The following is a 26,616-nucleotide window of genomic DNA, read 5'->3' as shown; positions in this document are numbered from 1 at the left end:
TTAAATTAACCAAAGTTCTTTTTAATTTACATCTGAAAAACATTGGCTACAGGAACCATTTAAAAAAGTTATTGCCCCCAACCACATAGAATTGAACATGAATGTGTCAACCACAACGTTTATCATGCACATTAAAGAGTGCACCCCACACAGTCTACTCTGCAATCCAAACTTAACACAGACGTTACACAAGGGGGAAAGTCCCCATTCAATGAAGAAAACCTATCACATCAAAAGCATAGAGTGTGCCATGATCTAACCAATCACCAATTTTTCTTCATATACAAAGGAAGCATTAATTACTACAAATGATTACAAATTGTGTCGTCTAATCAAAAGTTGAATGACTTTGCACAGGTATTTCTGAGGCACAGACTTCCAATGGCGAGACAGTAGTAGTACACACCCAACCCAAGACCAAGTTAACAGTTCTGAAATGTACAAGATATAACAATCCAATACAGGATTCTCAACAAACTAGACAAGATAACAAACATCCAGGTAGCCTATTGTGACTTTGCAGACAGGGTATGCCAATTCATTTTATTTAACAGTCTCTGTTTGCCAGCGGTGTAAAGTATTTAGGTAGTACTTTAAAGTATTTGTATTTGTTTTTTGGGGTATCTGTACTTCACTATTTATAATTTTGACTTCACTACATTCCTAAAGAATACAATGACACCCAGAAGTACTCTTTACATTTTGAATGCTTAGCAGGACAGGAACATGGCCCAATTCACGCACTTATCAAAAGAACGTCCTTGGTCAACCCTATTGCCGCTGATCTGGCGGACTCATGGAACACATTTTGTCTGAGTGTTGGAGTGTGCCCCTGGCTATCCATAAATTTAAAAAACAACAAAATAGTGCTGTCTGGTTTGATTAATATAAGGAATTTTAAATGATTTATACTTTTAAAGTATATATATTTTTTTTAATTAACTTTTGATACTTAAGTATATTTAAAATCAAATGCTTTTAGACTTCTACTAAAGTAGAATTTTTCTGGGAGACTCAACTTTTACTTGAGTCATTTTCTATTAAGGTATCTTTACTTTTACTCAAGTATGACGATTGGGTACTTTTTCCACCACTGCTGAGCCTCTTGTTTCACTCCACAATGCAGGTCTGTAGAATATAACCTTTGACCCGATTTGGTCCCATTGTCAGAGGGGTCATTTGCAAGATGCTGGACTAGCAAGACCACTATAAACCAAACGATCTAAACCATATAGACCATTAGAAACTGGCCCAGTTGTCATGTAAAAAGGGGATTCGATTGCCTCTAGCTGTACTTTAGCATGTTTTTAGATTCTACCAGGCTACAAAGTTGAATGTTACGTAGTTGAACGCTACGTATTTGAAAACAACTACGTATGTCACATAGTTGAACATGCAGGTTACATATTTGAATCCGTAGGTTACATCGTTGAAACCTCAAACAGCATACTGCATTTTCTGAGGTTGATGGCTAAACTAGTCTAAAAATATATCTACTGTATAATAGTGTATGATTTATCACTACTATATAATAAATAAATAAAATGTTTATCTTCTAGTATAGTATTAATCGGTTTGGCCTCAAACGTAATTTAATTAGATAAATATGTGTCTGACATATTTGAACAAATCTATGGCACAAAAATATCCTCGTCATGCTCTGCAAAAAGGTGTGACATTCTCGCATCAAGATATAAACAAAGTGTTATGCAATGTTGCATCAGCCCTGTACTAAGAGGCATAACACCCCACAATGTACTGTTCATAGTGCTAACCTATCAAGCGCAGAGGTTGGTTATGTATATTTCCTATTCCAACACAGCAGTTCACTGTCTAACAGTGTTTCTACTATAAGCAGATAAAACACAAGTTAGCTATACCCTGACAAAAGTATAACATAATGTTGCGTAAAGATATTGTGTCAAAGAGAGTCCTGATTGATTCCTAATGTGTGTATTTGTGCACGGGCAACTCTCTCCAAAGTCCGGCCATTTGATGGATAAAGGCTGAGAGCAGGGTCTTTTCTTATTGGATAAGTCCAGGTAGTTTCTTATTGGACAGTGTTCGTTACTGGACAAGTCCAGGTAGTCCTTTCCTCCCCTGTTTCAGTCTGTTTTCATCCATTTGAACACGACCCAGATGACTTGAGACAATAGAACATTGCCACTGTGTTGGTACAATGTTTCACTCTCCCTGAGCTCCCTCACTGCTCAGTGTTTTCCATGTCTTCAGACTTCTCCTGGTCTTTGTGGTCCTGCTCCGTGTCCTCCTCCTGGGGCTCGCCCTCCTCCTCCCCCCTGTTGAGCTGGAACTTGTCATGTGTCCACTTGGGGCTGCTGTTGTTGTTGTTGGTGGGGTTGTTGGGTGGGCCAACGCTGGCCTTCCGGATAATGAAACGGCCCCTGCTGCCACGCAGGAAGTTCCCCCGTCCTCGGTTGTCCACCCACTTCCTCTCGCCCTCCCTGTTATCATGCTGAAGGAGAAATGGAAAGACAGGAAAAGAGAGAAAGAGTTAATATCTTGAAGTGAGCTTGAAGGTAGTACCATTATTAGCAAGTTCAAAGGAGCTGTGAATTTGGTGAATTCACAAATTTGATTTGAGTAATGAATTAATTTGAGTATGGAATTGTATGTATAGGCAAGAGGAAACAAATATATATTTATAATGGCATGGGTACAAACCTACCAAGTAGTATTTTCGGCTCTTGGGGGTGTACTCCGGGTCCCAGTCCTCATTCTTGGGGTGAACTGGTATGCCCATGTTAGGGGGATTACCGTTGGCATTGTTTTCCTGATAATTTCCCCTGTTCCAGCCCCTTCCTCTTATTCTAAATTGCTGCAACATGAGTCAAACACAGAGAACCCAGATCACAAAAACAAGACAATTATTGCACAAATTAAAATAACTATCCATGAGTTTGATTTCCCAGAAAATTATTTCCAAGTGCAAAGCCAAAGAAGAAAATAAACTGCTATCATGGCATATTTTTTCGATTTCAAATGGGGTTTTCTTTTCAGGTTAGTTGTGGTGGTACTTTGTCTTGTTCTCTTGATGATTCTATTCTTTATCAGATCCTTTACTTTCCAAAATTAATATGAGTGCACGTCCATGAGCAAACTTACAAAGCCTCCGCGTCCTCGTCCCCTCTCCATGGGGCTGCCATAGTCCCCCCGAGGCCCCAGCCTGGCTTTGTTAAAGCCCTCGTCTTTGAGCTCAGGCTCCTTGTGGGGATAGTCTCCTCCCCTGTGAGATTCGGCAGATGAAGAGGAGGAGCGAGAGCGAGATTGCTTCTTCTTGTTTTTCCTGGAGGAAGAGCTTAAGGTTGAGGGACCAAAATAACTTTAAAAGTCAGTTCATTGTTAGCTCCATTGCTTGTCTTGTAAAATCCTGGCTAGTTGCAGATATGTACATGACTTGTAAAGTAAATGTAGTAAATGGAATGTGGTAAAGTAAAGTGATTGTGATGCTTGTGATAGAGAAGTGGTTCTAAAAACTCTCAGGGACCATCAGACCTTTCACAATTTTGTTGTAGCTCTGAACTAACACACCTGATTCACATTGTCAAAGGCGTGATAGCCATATAATAGATAAAATACATGGAACTGTTGGGGGCCCCGATGAGAGGTTTGAGAACCACTGCTATAGAGTGTGAGTTGGTTGAACATACTTGGACTTCTTGTGGTGCTTGGAGGATTTCTCAGCGGACCTCTCCATGCTAGCCTCTGGGGAGTCTCCTGAATCTCTCCCCCCATCCTGTTTATAATCTCTCTCCCGGGTGGAATATTTTTTACGGCGCTCAATATCCAGACGAAGGTCCATTGAGTCACCCTTCATTTTTTTACCTTCGTCCTGTGCAGGAAAAAATAAATAAAAGAACACAAGGACATGGACATGCTATGGGTTAGTATTGAGATGTGCTGTCAGTCTGCAATCAGTCTTGTTTGCACACTGCATGCGAGGGGCCGGGAGAACTGTTACAAGACCATAACTAACCAACAAACTCTGGGAACTGCCCGTTTAACGGCTGTTGTGTAACTTTTGACCGGCATAAGTGAAAACAGACCATTCTGGAACTACACTGAACACAAATCAAAACGCAACATGTAAAGTGTTGATCCCATGTTTCATGAGCTGATATAAAATATCCCAGAAATCTTGTATACGCACAAAAAACATATTTCTTTCCAATGTTTTGCACACGTGTTTACATCCATGTTAGTGAGCATTTCTCCTTTGCCAAGATAATCCATCCACCTGACAGGTGTGGCATATCAAGAAGTTGATTAAATAGCATGACCGTTACACAGGTGCACCTTGTGCTGGGGTCAATAAAAGGCCACTCTAAAATGTGCAGTTTTGTCACACAACACAAAGCCACAGATGTCTCAAGTTTTGAGGGCGTGCAATTGGCATGCTGACAGCAGGAATGTCCACCATAGCTATTGCCAGAAAGTGAATGTTCACTATTGCCAGAAAATGAATGTTAATTTCTCTACCATAAGCCATACCAGCATCTCCAATGTCGTGTTAGAGTACATCCAACCGGCCTCACAACCGCAGACCACGTGTAACCACGGCAGCTCAGAGGACTTCCACATTCGGCTTCTTCACCTGCGAGATCGTTTCCGAGACCTGCCACCCGGACAGCTGATGAAACTGTGGGTTTGCACAACCAAAGAATGTCTGCACAAACTGTCAGTAAACATCTCAGGGAAGCTCATCTGCATGCTCGTCGTCCTCAACAGGGTCATGACCTGACTGCAGTTCGGCGTCGTAACCGACTTCAGAGGGCATATACTCATATTGCCACTGACAAGCTGGAGAATTGTGCTCTTCACAGATGAATCCCGGTTTCAACTGTACCGGGCAGATGGCAGAAGGCATGTATGGCGTCATGTGTACGAGTGGTTTGCTGATGTCAATGTTGTGAACAGAGTGCCCCATGGTGATGGTGGGGTTATGGTATGGGCAGGAATAAGCTACAGACAACGAACACAACTGCATTTTATTGATGGCAATTTGAATGCACAGAGATACCGTGACGAGATCCTGAGGCCCATTGTCGTACAATTCATCCGCCACCATCACCTCACGTTTCAGCATAATAATGCACAGCCCCCGTTGGCAAGCATTCGTACACAATTCCCGGAAGCTGAAAATGTCCCAGTTCTTCCCTGGAAACCCATTTCATTAAGCTCCTGACGTTATATACAGTTATTCTGTATATATAGTATATCTGTGACCAACAGATGCATATCTGTATTCCCAGTCATGTGAAATTCGTAGATTAGGGCCTAATTCATTTATTTCAATTGACTGATTTCCTTATATGAACTATAACTCAGTAAAATCTACAAAATTGTTGCATGTTGCGTTTATGTTTTTGTTCGGTGTACTTTCCCAGATCTGCACAACACAATGTTGAACCTCTGCAACACAACTGAACATAATGCGGTTTCAAACTCCTGAAGGAGCTGAGTTCATTGACTTTCACGCTGTTTTATTTCCCTAAAATGTTTCCGTTTTGAAGAGAGTTCAATGTAGCCATACTGCAAAATGGTCTCAGTCAGATGTCATCAAGTGACCGAAGTTATAAGTAGGCCTAGAGACTGTATAAGCACTCTACAAGTACAACAGGTTTTTGCTTTTGACTATATTTCCCCTTATTTGTTGAAGAATAATACTTACTATGACATTTGTTTAGAGTCCTTTGAATGGCTTGGACACAGGAGCAATTGGCCGTTTCCATTTCTGACCCCTCATGTTTTTCGACTCAATGGTCTCATGGGGGCTTGTACCCACAGTATCACCAAATCATCATACGTGGAGGGGGAGTATATAACACACAACAAATTGAATGTGCCTCGTTTTGCATTTGCTTTGCTTTTAGACGTTATGCATCTCCCTTCAAAGACAAGCACAGGCTTAGACGGAGAACGCAGTCTAAAGGGGGATGGCTGGCTCGCTCGCTCGCTGTTGTTTTGTCAGTTTTCCCAAAATACTTCATATTTCAAAATGTTCAGTCACCTTGTAACTGCCATCCCCGGAGCTTTTCATCCCCTCAAACAGGTGAGAGTGTTTCTTTAAAGCACTGAGAGAAACATCAATTATCCTGCAAGAGAGAAACACAATGTCTAACTTTGCCACAGCTCAGGTGGCAAATACAACATAAAACATTTTAGGTCAGTGCTGTTCAGATGAGGACTGAAATGACTGCCAAGAATTACTCTTAGTTTCACGTCTGTGCTGCTCAGGAGAGTACTGAAAGGACTGCAAGGAATAATTCTTATTTTCAGTGATGATCAGATGAGGACTAAAATGAATTGTCTACGAGCAATGTATAGACCCGGATGACTCCAGGATATCACATAGCAAACAAGACCACCAGTGAACGTGCACTGATTGACAAAAGGTAAGACAAATACCTTTGTAAGCTTTGATAAACAAAAGGTGATGCCACAGCACACTGAAGGTGAGATGGTCGCTCAGAATGGAGACTCTACCTGTGTATCTCTGGGCTCTTTCTTGGCTTCATCATTTCCTTTTGTGCAGCTCTTCTTTGGTACATGGCAAATCGCTCATTTAGAGTAATTCCGTTGGATGGAAAGTGCTGTGCTGTAATCAACAGGAACCAGAACTTGTTACACAACAGATATGACAGTACATGCTGTGCCAATGCACTTTCCTATTACTTTAAATTCATAAGTTACGCACAGTGTTAGCTTGAGACCATAAAAACAATATTTTCAGCTGTATCAAAGGTTATATATATATATATATATATATATGTGTATATTTTAATGTGAGTTTATTAGCCTCATAGGATCATAAACGGTATAATACCCATGCAAATGTTTCATAGCAATGAAGAACATTTTTGGAAAACTTCAAAAACCAAATTCCATTAGATAACATTTGTGCCTGAAAAACGACTCCATGTTTTTTTGGTGTACAGCAATATTTCTCCATAATCATTCCCACACGGGATTGCAGGGCTAGATAGGCATACTGGCCAAGCTATTTCACAAGCATTTGGCAACCCTTTTCAGTTTGACCTATTAAATAATATACTGTATAGGCTATATAAACCTTTTGATATCGCAATTGCACCTTAACTTGCACCTGTGTTAAAGCCCAGCTAGCAGAGAGACTGGTCAGTTGCAAAGGATCAGGGGTTAGAGAGGTCAGTCACCTTTTATGTAGTGGACAATGGTGACAATGTGCTGTGCAAACAGCTCTGAGGGACTCCTTTGTAATTGTGTGGCCTGAATGTGCTGGAAGAAAGAGCGAAACTCCTGCTCCTTTTTAGTAGGATGCACAAGATCCCGTGATAATCGTCGCTCACCAACCATAACACCAGAGGAGCTGGGGAAAGAGACAAAACAACAACAACAAAAATGTAATTTGATGTTTCACCTTTTCCCTTTATGGCGGAAAATAAACAGAGAACAAAGAGAATGGGATCTTTCTCATGAGACTTTTATAAACAACACCCGAAAGATTTAATCTGGAGGGGTAATTTCATTATCTCAATTGTCACAGCACACATCTTTATTCATTTTGATAAAGCTCATGGTTTCATAGAACTATGACTCAAAGAGGCTATAAAACATGGCCCAGGCCTGAGCCAAAGAGTGTGTCTCATGATTCATGGCTTCCTGCTAATGGAGATTGAAACGTATCCAAGGCGATAAAGGCATCAGAGTCCTCTGTGTGAATCTATGTCGTGATGGTGCATACTGCTTACCTTGCCACGTCATCTCTGAGAGAATCCATTCTGACACTGAACTCCGCTCCTCTTTTCTCTGAGGCCCTTGGGGGAGAGTCCTCCCCCCTGACCATGAACATCTCTCGGTCAGAGTTCCTCCGTGGTGCGGGTGTGGGGGACTGGCTGGAGGCAGCTTTCTCTTTCCTCCTGTCTTTGCTGACGTTCTCCGGGGAGAAGCCTCTGAGCATGCCCGCTATGGCCTCTCTCTTGGCCAGGGCCGCAGCTATGGCCGCAGCCTTCTCCTGCTTCCGGCTGCGGTAAATCTCCTCCGCCATGGCATCAAGATCATCATCTTTGGCAGCCACCTGCAAGTAGGCCAGGTCCTCCCACTTGCCGAAGCGCTCCTCAAATAGCTCGCGGGCCGAGAGGGTGACTTTGCTCTTTGGCTTGGGCGACTCATCGTCCTCCCGGTCATGCTCTTTGTGGAGCACCTTGGGATGGGGCTTGGGTATCAACTCCTCTTCCTCGCCATCGCAGGAAAAGAAAGGGGAGGCTTTCAAGAAGCGGTTCAACGACACATTCCCCTCATCGTCAAAGTCTTCCTTGTACTTCTCATTCTCCCCTTTGTCGGGCTCTCTGTCAAAGATGCCCCCAGAGGCCTTCATGCCATTCCCTTTCTCCCGCTCCACATCCCCACCATTGGTTTTCATCTCTCTGCCATTCTCCCAACTGGACTGCGTTTTCTTATGATTGTGCTCTTCCAAGAACCTAGACAATGGCGAAGAGAGAAAGAGAAACAACTGTGTTTAAATGCATCTTGAACAACAGTTCAGGTGAGTGCCCTGCAACTTTATTACAAAACCATGCGAAATAAATAAGGATGCTTGTCAATGGTGTAGGTAAAAATGGAAGACTTAATAATGGGTAATGGAGGATAAAGTTATAAACATAGAATATGACGGCCATCAAAAGATCTCCCTTCTTCAAAGGCCCAAGCCATGAGGGATTTGTCATGGTTAGTGCAGCGTTGACTGGCCAAGAAAACACACACATCTCAAAACTCCCAAGGGCCTGTAATGCCTTCTCAACTTACAAACTCCTGTTTCAGCATGCTATGGCGACGACCACCAAGGGCTTAGGGCCAAGAACAAATACCAGGGACAAATTATTCTATGTGGTGCATGACGCATTGGGAAAGAACCATGAATTCTAAATACAAATTTAAAAAAAGACTCAATACAATTGGCACATCACAACTATCTACTAACCTCACTAAATGAAAGGTGTCAATAATTATGACAGATATTTCCTAGCCATGAAAAGGGTCTTTGACCAAAATGTTGACAATAATCATGTGCTACAACGTGAACTTGGGGGCAGTAAATTCTTGCACCAAAAATGAGAAAAACATGGTAGTGTGTGTGTTAACCTTTCACTTCTAAAGATATTTCAGAAGTGGCAAAGAGAAAAGGAGACAAATAATTGTATTACCTTTTGAACACTGAAGAGATAGCTTTATCTCCTGCCAGGTTGTCGTCTTTAGAGAAGAAGCCAAAGCCAGAGAACACAGGTGTGGGGCTTTTCTGAGAAGGGCTTTTGGTGGAAGGTGAACTGCCCACCGTCTGTATCTGCCATGAGGGGGCACCATTGTACTTGGGGCCATTAGCATTAGTGCTTTTAGGAGAGGGACTAGACAGGGTCGAAGCTGGAGCGCCCTGACCAATGATAACAGCTGAGCGCACCTGAGGACTTGACCCCTTAGGGCTGGTGCTGTTGCTGTGATCCGTCACGCCCTGCCAGTTAGCCTTGGGCCTGTCCCCACTGGCGCCCCCATCAGGCCCTGCAGACCCCCCTGTGATCTCCACAGGCTCACCATGTCCTCCTCCTCCTACTCCTTTCTTCTGGACCTCCTTGGAGGCAGAACGCTCCTCCTTGACATCCTTAGAGTTCTGCGTAGCCGACCCAGAGCCCGACCTGCGTGTGGGAGAGGAGGAATGTGAGGAAGAGGAGTGGTGGGAGCGCCGGGATCGGGGCGAGGAAGAGCGGTCCGAGTACTTGGAGTGGCTGTGGGAATGAGGGCTACCAGAGCGCTTTTTAGGGGTACGGGATCGTCCCCTTCTCGGGCTGTGGGGTTGTTGCTGCTGCTGTTGTTGTTGCTGCTGCTGCTGTTGGGGGTGCTGCTGTTGGGGGTGCTGCCTGTAGTTCTGCCAGTTATTGGGGCGGTAGTTGTTATAGCCGCCTCCACCACCCCTCTGGAAGCGTCCCCGTGGGAAGTAGCCACGCCCTCGGCCTCTGAAGTAGTAGGGCCTCCGGAAGCCTCGGTTGTAGCCCCGGAACTCGCGGTTATTATTCTGGTACTCCCTTGGGTAGTTCCGCTCTCGGTTATTGTGGGATGGAGAATGAGATCTGGAGCGCGAGCGAGTGCGGGACCTAGAGCTTTGAAAGTGGGAGAAAGAGAGAAGGCAGAAGGGATAGAGAGATGAAAGGGAAGGAAGATGAAGAGAAGATGACTGAAAGTACTTTGAGGAATAAGGTGTGCAATGCTGTTTTTCTCAAGACTATAAACAACCTTATAGCCTGAGCAATACATTTTTTTGTGTTGTGTGATGCTGTCCTCCTTCCAAGACCTTCCAAAACAACTAGGCCAACACATTTTGTTTCCAGTTCACATTGGGTCTACAGCTTAAAAAATAATCAAGTGCCTGTTGGTTACAGGGGAAAAAAAGAAAAAGTGACAGATACTCATGTACTTAGCAGTTTTGTTTCTGTAAAGTACATCATAATCCCATGTACATGGCACACTGTGACGCATCTGTGTGCATCTGACAAATATATTAACAGAGGTAGCAAACCACATCTTAAAATGTAACTGCTGGGAAGTGGGAATGCATGGGTGCACAATGGAAGCAATGGAGAAAAACAGACTTCAAGATTCGTCTAGAGAATATGGCTGTGAGGTCTACCCAGTCCACATGGTGGCTCCATAGCACCATGGACAGTAAAGCATAACAGAAGAAGTTTCTCCAGTTTCTAAACAATCTATCGCCTCTAAGTATTAAAAATTAAGTTGACACATATGGTCCATCTTAGCTACAGTAAAGAAAACAGTCTCATTTAAAGAGGATACATCGGAGACTACTCATATATCAGCACGATCCAACAATACATAGCCTGGTAAATAGTCCGAATCCTTTGATAACATGAGTTAAAAGTCATTAAAAATCTCAAACTGCTCAGCAGCTTTGCACTGCAGTCAATATCCCTCCACAGGCAAAGATGGATAACTTGCACAAATAACAAGGAGAAATTCAAACTACAGTCAGCATTACAGAAAAATACCTACAATTACATCACTTAGACTAAAAGCACACAAAATCGAAAAAGAAAACCACCATTGACAGAACAATCTAGTACTCCTAAGTAAGAGCCATCTGGAAACCTTTGAAGTAAACAACAAAGCCCTGCGGTACTACTCACCCAGTGTGTTTTTTCATTGGAATAAAGAGTGAGTAGAGAAGGTAGTGCACCGAGCAGCATTGCACACTCACATTGAAAGCAAGACACTCTGCATCTCTTATGCTGAGCACTAGTGGAAAGAGGCAGTCACATGGGCCATATGGGAAAAATGTCTAGTCTAATCCTTCAAAGCAAAAGGACGGGGCTCGGCTTGCCAATTACCCTGGCTGGCCAGTCTGCCCAGAAACATAGGCTAAAATGAGAAATTCAGTCAGCCAGCTACTATATACAGGGATTTAGGACAGCTAAAATCACAGTTTTGTGATGGAAATGGCCTAATATTACATAATACAGCATTTTCAAACCAAACAATGTAGGCTATCTTTACATTGGATTTAAATTTCACTTGAAATGCTAAAGATTTGTGGGTAAATGCAGTACTTTTGATGAAGGAACATTTCATGGAATGCTTACATCTAAAATAAGTAATGTCTGTGCGTGTGTGCCGTCTTGTACTGCGAGAGGGTTACATTTCATACACTGTAAACAGTGATAGGCCAATCCAGGTCCAGCATTGACTTGCAGGTTCAAGCCATCTCTTTTCTGAACTCATAGAACTCAAGACCATGGCTTAATAGTGCCATACTGTGCCACTCCACGGAGAAGAGCTGCCATGCATTTCAGACTCCACAAAACAATTCTGCCAGCAGCAAGAGTGGCCGGTGGTGTCACACTCAAACTAGTTTCCCTTGCAAATGAACATTGTAGACGAATGACATATTCATTTCCATTTAGGGCTACACATCATAGTAAAAGCACTAGGTAGATGTTGAACATGTAGCCTATTAACGAATGCCAATATCGTAGTAAGGGAAAAGGGGATACCTAGTCAGTTGTACTGAATGCATTCAACTGAAATGTGTCTTCCGCATTTAACCCAACCCCTCCCGAATCAGAGAGGTGCGGGTAATGCAAATCATTCTGAAATGTTTCTGGTGCAAGTCAAAGGCCTGTGTAGTAGTGGGAGAACTCATTACAATAGCCAAGAACCAAGTCTCACTGAGGCAAGTGTGCCATCACAGCACCAGAGCTCTTTCCCACACACATCAATTTCCTTTGTATAAAGTGCACTAGACCCTGGGTAAGGCCAGCAGAAAGCTGTTGTCGCTCTGCACTTAATATGAGTGCCAACTCAACATAAAGCACAGGAAATGCATGGGTTGAGGCAGGAAATCAGAAAGTGTATGCTTCAGCACCACTTCAACCCCTTCCAAGCACACTCAAATATAACACCATGGACAGCTGCAGAAAGACTGGGGTGTCAGCTATGACATGACACCTTGACTGTAACGAGTCCGCTGAGAGTCGGGAAGCAAGTTCAGGGAGTGAGTGAGTGTTTTAATTTCATTAATAAACCAACCAACCAACACGAAACACAAACAACGCACCGACATGAAACAGAGTCAATAACACCTGAGGAAAGATCCAAGGGGAGTGACAGATATCGGGAAGATAATCAAGGAGGTGATGGAGTCCAGGTGAGTGTCATGAGGCGCAGGTACGCGAGACGATAGTGACAGGTGTGCAGGATAATCAGCACCCTGATGACCTAGAGGCCGGAGAGGGAGTATACGTGACACTGACTTTGAAAAAATCTATTTTGGTTATTGAACTACACTAAGTGAAGTGGATTTACACCCATTAACAGAATTACCTTAAAGGAATTTCATCATGGGTCTCTGATCTGACCTACACATAAATGCATAACTATGGATATGAATGTCATTCTCTTCATGGTGATGTATCCTGAATAGGTACACAAAGGTGGAAATATGCAGTATCCTCCTTTGCATATTTGGATATTATTTTTAATGAGCTCCGCCACCAAACAAGACCCTATTTGGTCGGTCCGAACCGGACCAAATCTGAACCAGTCATTGACGTCTATGTTTCACAAGTTTGGACATCAAAGTACAGCACAGTAGAGCTCAGTAGAGTATAGTAGAGTACAGCACAGCACAGTAGTGCTCAGTAGAGTATAGTAGAGTACAGCACAGCAAAGTAGAGTAGGATTCAGTGCAGTACAGTCGAGTTTAGTAGAGTATATTAAAGTAGAGTAGAATTTAGTAAAGTAAAGTATAATTCAGTTCAGAACATTATTCGGAACTGTACAGTTCAGTACAATACATTATAGTGTACTCCACTCTAGTGTGGTCTACTGTGTACTGTACTGAACTCTACTCCACTCTATTCTCGAGTACCTAACAATACACTGCTTTTCTTTACTTTACTGTACTCTACTGTGTTCTACTGTACTGTAATGAGTTCCAATTTTGTGTAACATAGATATCTATGATCGGTTCAGATTTGGTCCGATCTGGGCCAAATGAAGGATGAGGATGCTGCTGGTTACAGTAAATGGAAAGAGAGGAGGCTCATGGGTAGGTGTCAGTAAGAGCTGTGAGAGGTGACATTAATTGGAGGTAGAGAAGGAGAGAGAGAGGGAGGGGTTGTCCGACTCTTCACACTCTTGCCACCACCTGACGACAGAAATAGAAAGGAAACCGTTATCAGCTGAACATAACCATATTCCAGTGGAAGGAAGGACAGTAGCAGGTGACCCAACTGTGGTTTGTGACTACTATGATTTCCCATTTTAGCCTATTAAAATAGCAGAAATTCTGTTACGGATCTTTCTGAAATTCTGTTACCGATTTGGTCGCAGAATTACAAGTTTTATCCACTTAATAACTCATAAACAAAGTGTATATTAGTAAAAACACTATAACTAATTGATAGGTCTACCTTTACTTGTTATTTCTGTGAATTTTAATTATCCTCTCTCCTCTTATTATAAATGAGAAAATATCTTAAAGATAGAGTATGTGGGATATTGGTAACAGAATTTAAAGGCACAAGGCAATGTTTCTTAAACTTCCATATTATGTTAGCTCAAATAAGCAAAGGAAAACGACAGTCATTCATTACTTTAAGACATGAATGAACGTTAGACCGGTGGAAATCTGTCCTTTGGCCTGATGAGTACAAATTTGAGATTTTTGGCTCCAACCACCGTTTCTTTGTGAGACAGAGTAGGTGAACTGATAATCCGTCCATGTGTTGTTCCGAGCATTAAGCATAGAGGAGGTGTGATGGTGTGGGGGTGCTTTGCTGGTGACACTATCAGTGATTTATTTACAATTCAAGGCACACTTAACCAGCATGGCTACCACAGCATCTTGCAGTGATATGCTATCCCATCTGGTTTGCGCTTAGTGGGAAGGCTCTAGAAATTGTAAAAGACTCCATACACCCTAGTCATACTCTTCTCTCTGCTACCGCACGGCAAGAGGTACTGGAGCGCCAAGTCTAGGTCCAAAAGGCTTCTCAACAGCTTCTACCCCCAAGCCATAAGATTCCTGAACAACTAATCAAATGGCTACCCAGACTATTTGCATTGTATATAGCATTGCTACTGTTATTTTACTGCTGCTCCTTAATTATTTGTTACTTTTATTCCTTATTTTTTACTTATCTATTTTTTACTTAACACATATTTTTCTTAGTTAAAAGCTTGTAAGTAAGCATTTCACTGTTGTATTCAGTGCATGTGACACATACAATTAGATTTTTATTTGTATTTCAACAGGACAATGAACCAAAACACACCTCCAGGCTGTGCAAGGGCTATTTGACCAAGAAGGAGAGTGATGGAGTGCTGCATCAGATGACCTGGCCTCCAAAATCACCCGACCTCAACCCAATTGAGATCATTTGGGATGAGTTGGACCAAGGAGTGAAGGAAAAACAGCCAACAAGTGCTCAGCATATGTGGGAACTCCTTCAAGACTGTTAGAAAAGCATTTCTCATGAAACTGGTTGAGAGAACGCCAAGAGTGTGCAAAGCTGTTTAACACGTGCTATTTCATAGTTTTGATGTATGCACTACTATTCAACAATATAGAACATAGTAAAAATGAAGAAATACCCTTGAATGAGTAGTTGTGTCCAAACTTTTGACTGGTACTGTACATTCTATAGACCCTACAGAGTACTCCCTACAATACTGCGGCACCCAGAATAGTTCTTGCTCTATAAGCCAATATGAATTCCATAAACAGTGATTTGCATTGGGGGCATTTATTTGACCTTGGAACATGTTTTAAAACCCAAATGTAATGCATATTTCACTTAAATATGAAAAACTATTGTTAATGTTTAGACAATCATTTTTCATATATCATTAATATCATTAATAAAATGCATGTTGTTGACACTTTTATACTGTTATGTCGGGGGACTTTTATTTTTAAACTTTTTGAAATTCAGTTACTCTGAAGTACTTTTTTAGTGTTGCTGATGAGACGCTGGTCATGTGATGAGTTCGCAAATCAAATGCCCAATTGTGGTGCCAACCGGACAGCAAAAAACAAGCAAATAAACCTTTATTTACTGTAATTTAAAGTAGTTAAAGGGTTGAATTAGATTATATACTGTAGCTACCTCAGTCGTTATTTAAAATAATTTTGGGTACTTTACGGCAATTGCTAGCTAGATTAAATTTAGGAAGCTAGCTAGCAGGCTCAGCTAAATAAAAATCCCCTTAGATACATCCACATCTCATAGTTACGTCATGAAATGTGTAAATGAAAGAGGAATATAATAATATGAATAGAATGGATTTTCCCATCTCCCCATTTAGTTTCTGGCTCTGCACAGAAATGCCCTTATCCAGATGGTGTGACAAAGACATTTCCTAACAGACATGCTAACTTTCTTTGTTGTTACTTTTAAGGTTGGAACCAACATCCAGTATGAGGCAGAGAGGCAAGAACCATTTGTCCGCCATCTCAGGGACAAGCTGCACTATTCACAGTTATGTGTAATGTTCAATTGCTGGACTTGAAACTTAAAGAATTTGTATTGTTTCAAAAATGTGCATATGAAAGGACATGTATGTGTTAAACATGTCTTTGATGTTTATTTGTTAGTGATAATTCATTTGTGTTTACATCATTAAGCCTTGATGTATGTGTTAAGAATGACCAAAGGTGTCTGACTTTATAGTAAGTACAGCATCATATGACTTTATTGTTATTTAACTAGGCAAGTCAGTTAAGAACAAATGATTATTTATAATGACGGCCTAGGAACAGTGGGTTAACTGCCTTGACAGATTTTTACCTTGTCAGCTCGGGGATTCGATCTAGCAACCTTTCAGTTACAAAATGTTTCTGACTTTAAATTAAGTAAAGCATCATGTGATGTAGTCTTAATGGATGTGCTATGAATGACCGAAGATGTCTCACATCAAACAAAGTATTACAGGACACTACATAGTGTCAATCAATAGGTTGTTAACGTTCTGCTGATTTATGAAGGTTCTCTCATGATCCACAGGTTACTGTAAGGTATTTAAATGGGTTAATGGACCTGCAAAGCTTTTGTGTGTGTCAGAGCCAAAATGATTTGGAGTAGTCCAACCTGAGACCACCGCAACAGGTATTCCTCGTCTGATCCCATGCTGGAGACCAGGGCTTGATTACAACCTGTTACAATGGTGCCAACCATCTGATCTTTCAGAGGGGGAGTGGGTGAATGTGTCAAAGACCTGATGGACCCAACACCGCACGGTATGGCTCGTTTTTGTCGTGTGCGTGTTTGTGCACTGAGGAACATGTAACTTGGCTCCAGAAGAAAGACACTTTTAATTTCTTTAGGTTGGGAGCTTTCATCAAGATAAGTGTTTCTTGGTGTAACATCGTCTCCAGGCTACTGCACACACAGCACATATAAGCCTGGGATATCAACCATCCATCAACCATTCAAAGTGGGATAAGAGTGACCATTTAATTCTAAAGGAGTGACCTTACTGAGTAAACTATTTGTCATTGTCACTAGCTAACACAGTAAAAAAAAAATATTATGGCAAAACCCTGCCCACTTCACAATTTATCTTCTTAAAATTAGATTTTAAATCTAACCATAACTAATAAAAGCCATGTTTGATGCGTTGGTCCTCCAGAACTTCCGCACATTTGGGTGGAAGGGTCTGCGAATGAGATTAGGGGTTTTGTGACTAACATTACTTTATTTTAGATCGTAATCCAATCTTTCGACCCAACACCCTTCATAAAGCACATGGTGATATCACATTCGACATAGTGATTTATGTCACTTTTGACATTGGTGATTATGTCACACAGTCATGCCACATTTATGGACCCTTTATAAAGCATGATATAAGGTAATAGATACTTTGTAACACATTTTGACTCAGCTTTCATTTGACACCCAATTAGACATACTCCTATGAACTTCACATGTTGGTGATGACAAATTAAACATGCCATGCACACAATTTGACATGCTCAAATGAACTTCACATGTGGCTGATGACAAATGAAACAGGTCATGCATTGAGGCCCAAACATAGCATGCATAGTCCACACATAACTGTTGGAGGTCAGCAACCAATCAGGAGCATTTAAAACCTTGACTAATCAACATAGCAACAACCGTTGCCGGGTCAAAAACATTTCTTACAATCTATGAGTAGCATATCTGTCAAGACGCTGTCAGCAACTCTTATCTCTTTTTGATTTATCACTCGTTGCTTTCCATATAGACAACAAGACGGAAACAATCTTTCTCAGAAAAAGTGTTCCCTCCCCTCTTGTTTCTGTTTCAAAATCTTCTTCAAGCTCTCTACGCATGTGATAACCTTTTGTGAAATTTATTGACAGAAAATAAATACTTCATATGTCCTTATAAGGTGGAATATGTTGCCTCATCCCTCTTAACCTGACAATTTATAGACAAAATAATATGAATTCATAACAATGCCCTAGTTTGAGGTGGTCCGTAATTTGTAGGTAAGCAAGTTAGATCAGTTACAGTAAGTTACGTTGTTAGCCACCTGTAGCGATGCTTCCGAGATCTGGATCGTGAGCTGCTTCTGGAGCGGGAGTGGGACCGAGACTTAGAGGCTGACTTCATTGCCTTGGACATCACTGCAAGCTACCTCTTTGAGACAACAGCCTGTCAGACAAACAGAGGGGGGGAGTCAGTGATCATGAGCATCTACACAATTTCAACATTTCACCCACCTTTTAATAGGCCCACATAGGCAACATTGAATAAGAAGAACAAGGAAAAATGTAATCAGCTAAAGTGCTGGTCATAGGATTAATAAACATGATTGACTATGATTTCATTTTTGCGTACAAAAACTGATATTCTTCAATGAGGCCTACTACATAGGAGATACCCACGATGTAATACAACTTAACAAGATCAAGGATTCTTCACAACATATTTGAAGATTTAGAGCAAAATGGCTGTGAACGAGTAAAAGTGGGCAAATCTGTAAATCACTGTGACCGAAGTGTCAGGTGGCAAACTACAACCAGACGGCTAGGCCGCTGAATGATTATCTACAGTCACTGCAGAAACAGAGGGATTAAGATAAAGAGCTGTGACTCCAGAAAAAGAGACAAAGCTTTTGCGCAAAAATGTACAGTGAATCAACTTTAAAAGAAGTGCAAAAAAGCTACTAGCGTACACTAACTATTACTGCCAAAAAACTGTTGGAGAACAGTGTGGATACTGCAGCAAGTAACATAACCAGTTTCATGTAGTCAGTCAAACCAGTTTCATGTAATCAACCATTTGCATTAAGGAATCTATTTCATTCCAGTGATGAGACTAAACATTTGACTCAGACTCAAGCGGCGCGTATTAGAGGTCGACCGATTAATCGGAATGGCCGATTAATTAGGGCCGATTTCAAGTTTTAATAACAATCTGTATTTTTGGGTGCCGATTTTGCCGATTTAAAAAATATATTTTTTTATACCTTTATTTAACTAGGCAAGTCAGTTAAGAACACATTCTTATTTTCAATGACGGCCTAGGAAAGGTGGGTTAACTGCCTTGTTCAGGGGCAGAACGACAGATTTTAACCTTGTCAGCTCGGGGGATCCCATCTTGCAACCTTACAGTTAACTAGTCCAACGCTCTAACCACCTGCCTCTCATTGCACTCCACGAGGAGCCTGCCTGTTACGTGAATGCAGTAGAAGCCAAGGTAAGTTGCTAGCTAGCATTATACTTATCTTATAAAAAACAATCAATCAATCATAATCACTAGTTATAACTTCACATGGTTGATGATATTACTAGTTCATCTAGCGTGTCCTGCACGATGATAATAATCGATGATTTAACAAAAGTGCATTTGCAAAAAAAAGGCACAATCGTTGGACGACTGTACCTAACCATAAACACCAATGCATTTCTTAAAATCAATACACAAAAGTACATATTTTTAAACCTGCATATCTAGCTAAAATAAATCCAGGTTAGCAGGCAATATTAACCAGGTGAAATTGTCACTTCTCTTGTGCTCATTGCACGCAGAGTCAGGGTATATGCAACAGTTTGGGCAGCCTGGCTCATTGCAAACTAATTTGCCAGAATTTTATGTAACTATGACATAACATTGAAGGTTGTGCAATGTAACAAGAATATTTAGACTTAGGGATGCCACCCGTTAGATAAAATACTGAACGGTTCCGTATTTCACTGAAATAATAATGTTTTGCTTTCGAAATTATAGTTTCCGGATTCGACCATATTAATGACTAAAGGCTCGTATTTCTGTGTGTTATGTTCCAATTAAGTCTATGATTTGATAGAGCAGTCTGACAGAGCGATGGTAGGCAGCAGCAGACTCGTAAGCATTCATTCAAACAGCACTTTCGTGCGTAGTTCCAGCAGCTCTTCGCAAGCACAGTGCTGTTTATGACTTCAAGCCTATCGGCCTAATGGCTGGTGTAACCGATGTGAAATGGCTAGCTAGTTAGCGGGGTGCGCGCTAATAGCGTTTCAAACATCACTCGCTCTGAGACTTGGAGTAGTTATTCCCCTTGCTCTGCATGGGTAACGCTGCTTCAAGGGCGGCTGTTGTCGATGTGTTCCTCGTTCGAGCCCAGGTAGGGGCGAGGAGAGGGACGGAAGCTATACTGTTACACTGGCAATACTATAGTGCCTATAAGAACATTGAATAGTCAACGGTATATGAAATACAAATGGTATGGAGAGAAATAGTCCTATAAATACTATATTAACTACAACCTAAAAACTCCTACCTTGGAATATTGAAGCCTCATGTTAAAAGGAACCACCAACTTTCATATGTTATCATGTTCTGAGCAAGGAACAGCTTTTTTACATGGCACATATTGCACTTTTACTTTTCCAACACTTTGTTTTTGCATTATTTAAACCAAATTGAACATGTTTCATTATTTATTTGATTTTTATTGATGTATTATATTAAGTTTAAATAAGTGTTCATTCAGTATTGCTGTAATTGTCATTATTACAAATACATATTTTTTTTAATCGGCCGATTAATCGGTATCGGCTTTTTTTGGTCCTCCAATAATCAGTATCGGTATCGGCGTTGAAAAATCATAATCGGTCGACCTCTAGCGTGTATACCATCCCTGGACAATAAAGTAAACAAGTTCAGGGCGAGGATCTCCTTCCAGAGAGACATCACGAAGTGTAACATACTCTTTTTACAGAATCATGGCACTCTCCAGATATATTGTCCCCGTCCATTCAGCCAGCGGGGTTCTCCATCCATCGCGCAGACAGGAAGAAAAATCTCTCAGGGAAAAAGAAAGGCAGATGGGTTTGTTTCATCTTTAACAACTCATGGTGTGATTGTGGTAATGTACACGAACTCAAGTCCTTTTGTTCTCCCGATCTGGAATACCTCCCCATCAAATGCCGACCACATTATCTCCCAAGATAATTTTATTTGGTTATCATCACTGCAGTGTATATTCGACAGTACATGGACAAAGTGGAGTTGCAATTCAAAGGTCAGGATTTGGCATAAGCAGCATGAATCCATGGACCCATCATGCCTTGTACAGGCTGGTGGCAGTGGTGTACTGGTGTGGGGAATGTTTTTCTGGCACACTTTAGGTCCCTTGATATCATTTGAGCAACAAAAGTTTCCAACACCTTATAGGCCCCGAATAATTTTGTCTGTTCTGGAGGCAAAGAGGGATCCGACCTGGTACTAGATGGGCGTGCCCAATAACTCTGACATTGCTCGTTCTGATATTTTTTATCTTTTTTTATTTAACTTTTTGGATTATGTGCGTATAGTTTCATATTGCTAGGTATTATTACTGCACTGTTGGAGCTGCATTGTTGGAGGATTTCGCTGCACCTGCAATAACATCTGCAAATACGTGTACGCGACCAATAAAATTTGAATTGATTATACAAAGTTACAAGACATTACTGGAGAGCTTTATAAGTTTCACAACCTGAACAACTGGGCTGCCAATAAAGAGAAGGGAAGAGGTCATTCTGGCTCTCCGAAATAAACTAATTGAAAGGATAATGCTCATATGGTGCCAGACCAGCAAGTGGATTGGCTCATGATTGTTGAGAAGATGATCTGATTATTGGGCCTAATGCAACTGCCAATCAGTGGCCCGAGAATGTCCATTCTAGAATAGCGCAATCAGTGCCTAACATCTTAACATGTTCCTTACCTCTGTGGAGGGTAAATACGATTCCTTAAGGGGATTCTGGCTATATTCTGAGAATGACTCATATGATCCAGCAGATGAGGTTATTCAGTCTATGGACACTCTCCATGGCATATGATCTTCGGTCTAAGTGAGTAGGGATCAAAACATTTACTTTTCATTTTGAGAAGCATCTGAGGGGGAATGCTGTGAGGAGGAAATTGCAGACTAAACATTGGGAGGACTTCAAAAACGGTGCACCGGTATCAAGCAGCACATGGTGGTCGCAGAGTATATCCCTGCTACTATTTTGGTGAGTACTGAAATGGATCCCTCCTCCTGCTACTCCTCTATGGTGCTCCTTCCCTCGCTTTTCTTCATTGCAGACTGCGCTTGTTATTTTTGGCTTCCAGGGCTAATTTCCTGAAGGCACTGGAATATACTTTTATTCTTACCGGGCACATTTCATGACCAGCATTCAGAGCGTGCTCCCGTATCCACATTTGGAAAATAAAGGGAACCTAAACCCTGGTCAACAGATGGTATGGCATATTATGAAATTAGACATTTTGCAAAGTACTCTCCGCAGAAGACCTTTATCTCCTAGTCATACACAGTTGACTTAATACACGTAGCCTATGGCTGTATAAGTGCATATACTGTAATACCAAGAATTTGTTTAAAACTCATTAAACAATCAAGAAAAACATATATTTTAAGGGTTCTCTCGGGACAGGTTTCATATGGCTGAGAATAAACCTTTCTGAAAGCTCTCAAATGCCTGTCAAATGAAACAAAACAAGATAGGGGCCATAACTGTGCATTCATCCACTAGGTAACTAGAGTATAATCACTTCCTTCACTTAATTTTGTGTGACTGGTTTATCTTACAGGTAAAACCGTGTAGGGCCAAAACCAGGGCAAACTGGGCATTCACTAGGTAACTCTTGTATCATGTATTATCATTTTTAACTGAAATAGATGCTCCCCTGAATTGTGTGTGACTGGTTTATCTTACTGGTAAAATGGCAAGGATATGTGTAGCCCATTCCAGGTGTAGTTAACTGTAACTTAATAAATAATAAGTGTCAGTAAAGTGGGATGAATCATGGGTCCATTTCAGTCAGAACACAGTGACCCACTTCCAACTGTTAACCAGAGGCAGCTGCCTGTCTCCTCCTCACAGAGTGTGCTTCCCAGCCTAATCACTAGGATTTAAACATCCAAAAGGCTGTAACAAGCATCTACACTAATTATGTACCCTCTACTGGCAGACACACAAAAACACCCACCCTGGTGCAAAGAGTGACAGCTGCTCAAGCCCGGTCACCTGTTCGTTTTATTTAAGGGCAGAAGTTGTTGCGAACAATGGTTGGGCAACTCGATACAGCACCAAGAATATAAGCAGACACACCCCGCTCAATCAACTACTCTATCATTAAGACCTGGATGCCTCAGAAGCAGCTGGAATCACATTTTGGCAACTATATGGACCACTGAGACAACACTCCCAACAGCAACTGTCACTGAAATGTGGGCATCATTGTCAGAGTGTCAGAGTTTTCCCTCAAGACGTGGCTTTGTTGAGGCGGTTCATGGATTGCCAAGCGGACTCTGCTCCTGGAGTCCAGATACACTGTGTTAGCTTCCTTCCATACAGTTCCATGGACATCAGAGGATAATTATTATGTTTCTTAAAGTTGCCTTATTACCAAATAGGCTCATTGTAACTTGATTTAGGCCTATTGATAATGGAACTCTCAGATAAGAATTAACTCAACCAACGACTGCGTCATTGTGATTTTCTGAGGCAAACTCAACACTGACCGAAGCTAACAAACCAACATTGAATTGGACAATGCAACAATAATCATTAAATACCAAACAAACAAATAAAATCACTTAATAACTGAAAGGCTGAGAAAGTTATGTGGTTTATTTTCTCAGAGTGAGAAAATACAGAGTGAGAAAATACAGGGTCCCATAGCAGTGTCCTCACTGAAAGTTCAGTGTCTGTCTACGTCAGACAGTCCCTCTATTGGATGCAAACCGCCACAGCGAATTCACATCCACTCCCACCAATGGAGTCGGATCCATGTGCAGTACATATAATCACTCTTTCTTCCCACTTGAGATTTCTTAAAAAACCTCAGTCAGCGCTATAATCAGTATGTTTATTTCTTGCTGTAAATAGGCGGAAAGTTCATATCTGTGTGAGCTTTTGATTTACACAACTGTTGTCCTGAAAATACATAGCAGAACATTACTGAGGCATCCTCAAATTGCGAGGACATGCTTCTCAACTTGCTGCTATCAAGATGGACCTCAACAGCTAAAGGTCCTCTCCATTTTGGTCCGTTGTGAACAGCATGGCAAGCTATCGTTCCTTATATTAGCAATGTGATGAGATGATGTATATGTTAGGTATTGCCCATTGACAGACATCTTCATTCAAATGTCGTCTAAAGCTGTAGATATCTGATGTATTTGGTCAACTTTCAGTGTCAGCCATTCTACCAGGTCCAGAGTCGTTACATTCACACACAAGTGATGTTACCCCAGAGTTGACAGAGTCAAAAACGCCATATCAAATTGTAGACTTCTCCTGTGAACTCCCCCATTTCTCATCACATTTTGCGTCTGTCTGAAAAGAAATGTCACGTAAGTTGTGAATCCTGTGAAAAGACAAGTGTTGACACAACATCCTGTAGATACAACACTTTGACACTGGAGAGTACCAGTTACAGGGGTGTCCTCAAATGTACACCACACAGAATAGAAGGTATCACCCATGCATTCACAGCATCAACTGTAGACTAGTCAACAACAGAGCTTACATACTGTAAAAGACCACAAGGCCGATTACTGTAAATCCTATTGCTTTTACAATGATCCCCATTAACAGCAAATAGAAAAGTTATTCTTATTAAAAAAACAAGTGACAGTACAGCACAGCCTCTTTGTTATAAGGACCTGTGTCAGGATACCGGTGGGAATGTGGTTACACCTTTCTTATCTGTGTACATTTGAACAGATATTATTTGCATTAAGAGAACAATAAACCAGGACCTTAGAGCAAACTGCAACAGGATATGCTATGATGTAGTGATTATTTACGCAAAGGGCGGCACAATTAAACATGTCCCATTTTTTACTCATAAATAATTAGAAATTATAATTGGGGGGTGAACTATGAACTATGACTGCATTTATGAAGAAAGCTGGATACCTCACTGGCTGACTGAGCTCTATCATTGCTGATCAATCAATTGACAACATGAAATGCATTTAAAGTGACATCGAGCTGTTGACTTTCTGGGGCTTGACGTGATGGTCATTCCGGTTCTTTTCAGTGAGCCGGCTCGTTCGGCTCAGCTCACCAAAAAGAGCAGGCTATTTTGTCTCCCAAACGGCTCTTAAAAAATATGTTTTGTATTGTTTCAAGTCAAAATAGTTTGCGATAGTTTGACTGATTGGTGTTAAAACAATTCTAATTAAAATGAAACCATCTCTACCTTAACCACAATGTATTTAAAAATGCATTGGTTTGTTATAAAAAAAAATGCTATTAAACATTTGCATTTAAAGTATAACTTTTTAATGTATATAAACAAAGTGCATATAAATCTAATCATTCAAAACAAATACAATCTGAACAGCATAATATAATACTGCACCATATCAAAGAAAAATAAATAACAATGTGCAAAACTGTAGCATCCCACTTAAAACATTAAACTGGTCCCTCTTTTCTCTATCGTGTTTATTGCCATGTTATAACCAGCAGCACACAACAATGCTGACCATATTTTGCTTTTATGAGAGATTTGCATTCAGAAATGCAAGCTGCCTCACTTTCGAGGGGCTGATGCGGTTGCTTCTCTCAGTAATTATTTGTTTCAAGAAGACCCTCTGAGGTAACGGATGTGGCAACTATGCATAGTCTCCCTGTCATGACTTTAGTAAACCGTGGGTAGACAGAGGCCTTGTTCTTCCACCAGCTCAGAAGATCTGCAGATCTTTCAGAACGAATGTGTGCACTTGAGTATTTAGGACTTCATCATTTTATTTATTTATTCGTTCTTTGAATTAGTTCATTTTATTAATTGAAATCTTTTGATCATTCATATCTTATTTTTAAAATATTTTTATAAATAGATTCGGCTCTTCTGATATATGAGCCGGCTCCCAACGTTCACCAACAAGAGCCGGCTCTTAGAGCTGACTTGTTCGCGAACGACCCATCGCTAGTAGCTTGACAATGGTGTCGAATAAATGAGAAATACAAACATAACATTACACTGTTTCATGCCATGAGAATAACCTCACAAGTAATACATTATAGCATATATAGTAGCTGGTGGGGATCAAAGGACATACTACAGCAGCGATTTACAGGCTATAGCTTACCTCCGATATTTCTGTTTTTTTCACGCTCCTCTGGCGGGTCCGGGGCGTACAGCTTCTTGGTTGACAGTCGGCGGAGGATCCGTTGCTGTCACACTGTCAACCAAGTCATTTTCGATGATAGGTTGCAGTCCGAACAAACAGGCCAGTTGAGCTAACTTTGGCTACTGTGTGTCAAGCATCTTATTGACCGAAACATGTGCGGGAATGACGTTTATCAGCTCGTTCAACAAGCCTTTTATCAGGTCCGTTTTGTATTCATGTCACATTAAATAACTACAGCAGTTGTAATGCGACACTGCGCTGTGCGCTCAAGAGGAATAAATTCAAAGTGGAGAAATCATCAGAGAACGCATACAATACGAAGCTATAGTACTGGCTACAGTAGAATCTTCCTTCGCAGCGCAGCAGGGGGTGTGAGTGCTGCTCAGTGCTCAGTGCTCAGTGCACGCAGGTCAAATTTCCTTCCTGGCTCGTCAAACATAC

The 26,616-nt window shown here is 41.2% G+C and overlaps 1 protein-coding gene across 12 annotated transcripts; it reads right to left on the bottom strand.

Annotated features, from left to right (window-relative positions):
* Nucleotides 1-26,616, bottom strand: LOC110489035 (thyroid hormone receptor-associated protein 3). Of its 12 annotated transcripts, none has more exons than XR_016486375.1 (12): nucleotides 26,134-26,608; nucleotides 18,085-18,206; nucleotides 9,201-10,145; nucleotides 7,749-8,477; nucleotides 7,194-7,366; nucleotides 6,505-6,616; nucleotides 6,029-6,113; nucleotides 5,690-5,906; nucleotides 3,669-3,850; nucleotides 3,124-3,304; nucleotides 2,687-2,836; nucleotides 1,305-2,473 (listed from the first exon to the last, which is right to left on the bottom strand). XR_016486375.1 is itself a non-coding variant. In XM_021561587.3 (11 exons), the coding sequence occupies exons 2-11, from the start codon at nucleotides 18,174-18,176 to the stop codon at nucleotides 2,204-2,206; spliced, it is 2,931 nt and encodes a 976-aa protein (XP_021417262.3). In that variant the 5' UTR covers nucleotides 18,177-18,206; nucleotides 26,134-26,616; the 3' UTR covers nucleotides 1-2,203. The 12 variants fall into 12 exon arrangements, 8 of the variants coding, with proteins under 8 accessions (XP_021417262.3, XP_090054944.1, XP_021417267.3 ...); XR_016486376.1 differs by having other exon boundaries at nucleotides 3,124-3,316; nucleotides 26,134-26,600; XM_021561587.3 differs by lacking the exon at nucleotides 5,690-5,906 and having other exon boundaries at nucleotides 1-2,473; nucleotides 3,124-3,316; nucleotides 26,134-26,616.

Source organism: Oncorhynchus mykiss, chromosome 2 (genome assembly GCF_057628025.1).
Source record: "Oncorhynchus mykiss isolate SJ-2025 chromosome 2, ASM5762802v1, whole genome shotgun sequence".
NCBI lineage: Eukaryota > Metazoa > Chordata > Actinopteri > Salmoniformes > Salmonidae > Oncorhynchus > Oncorhynchus mykiss.
This window is presented reverse-complemented; position numbering and strand designations above follow the sequence as displayed.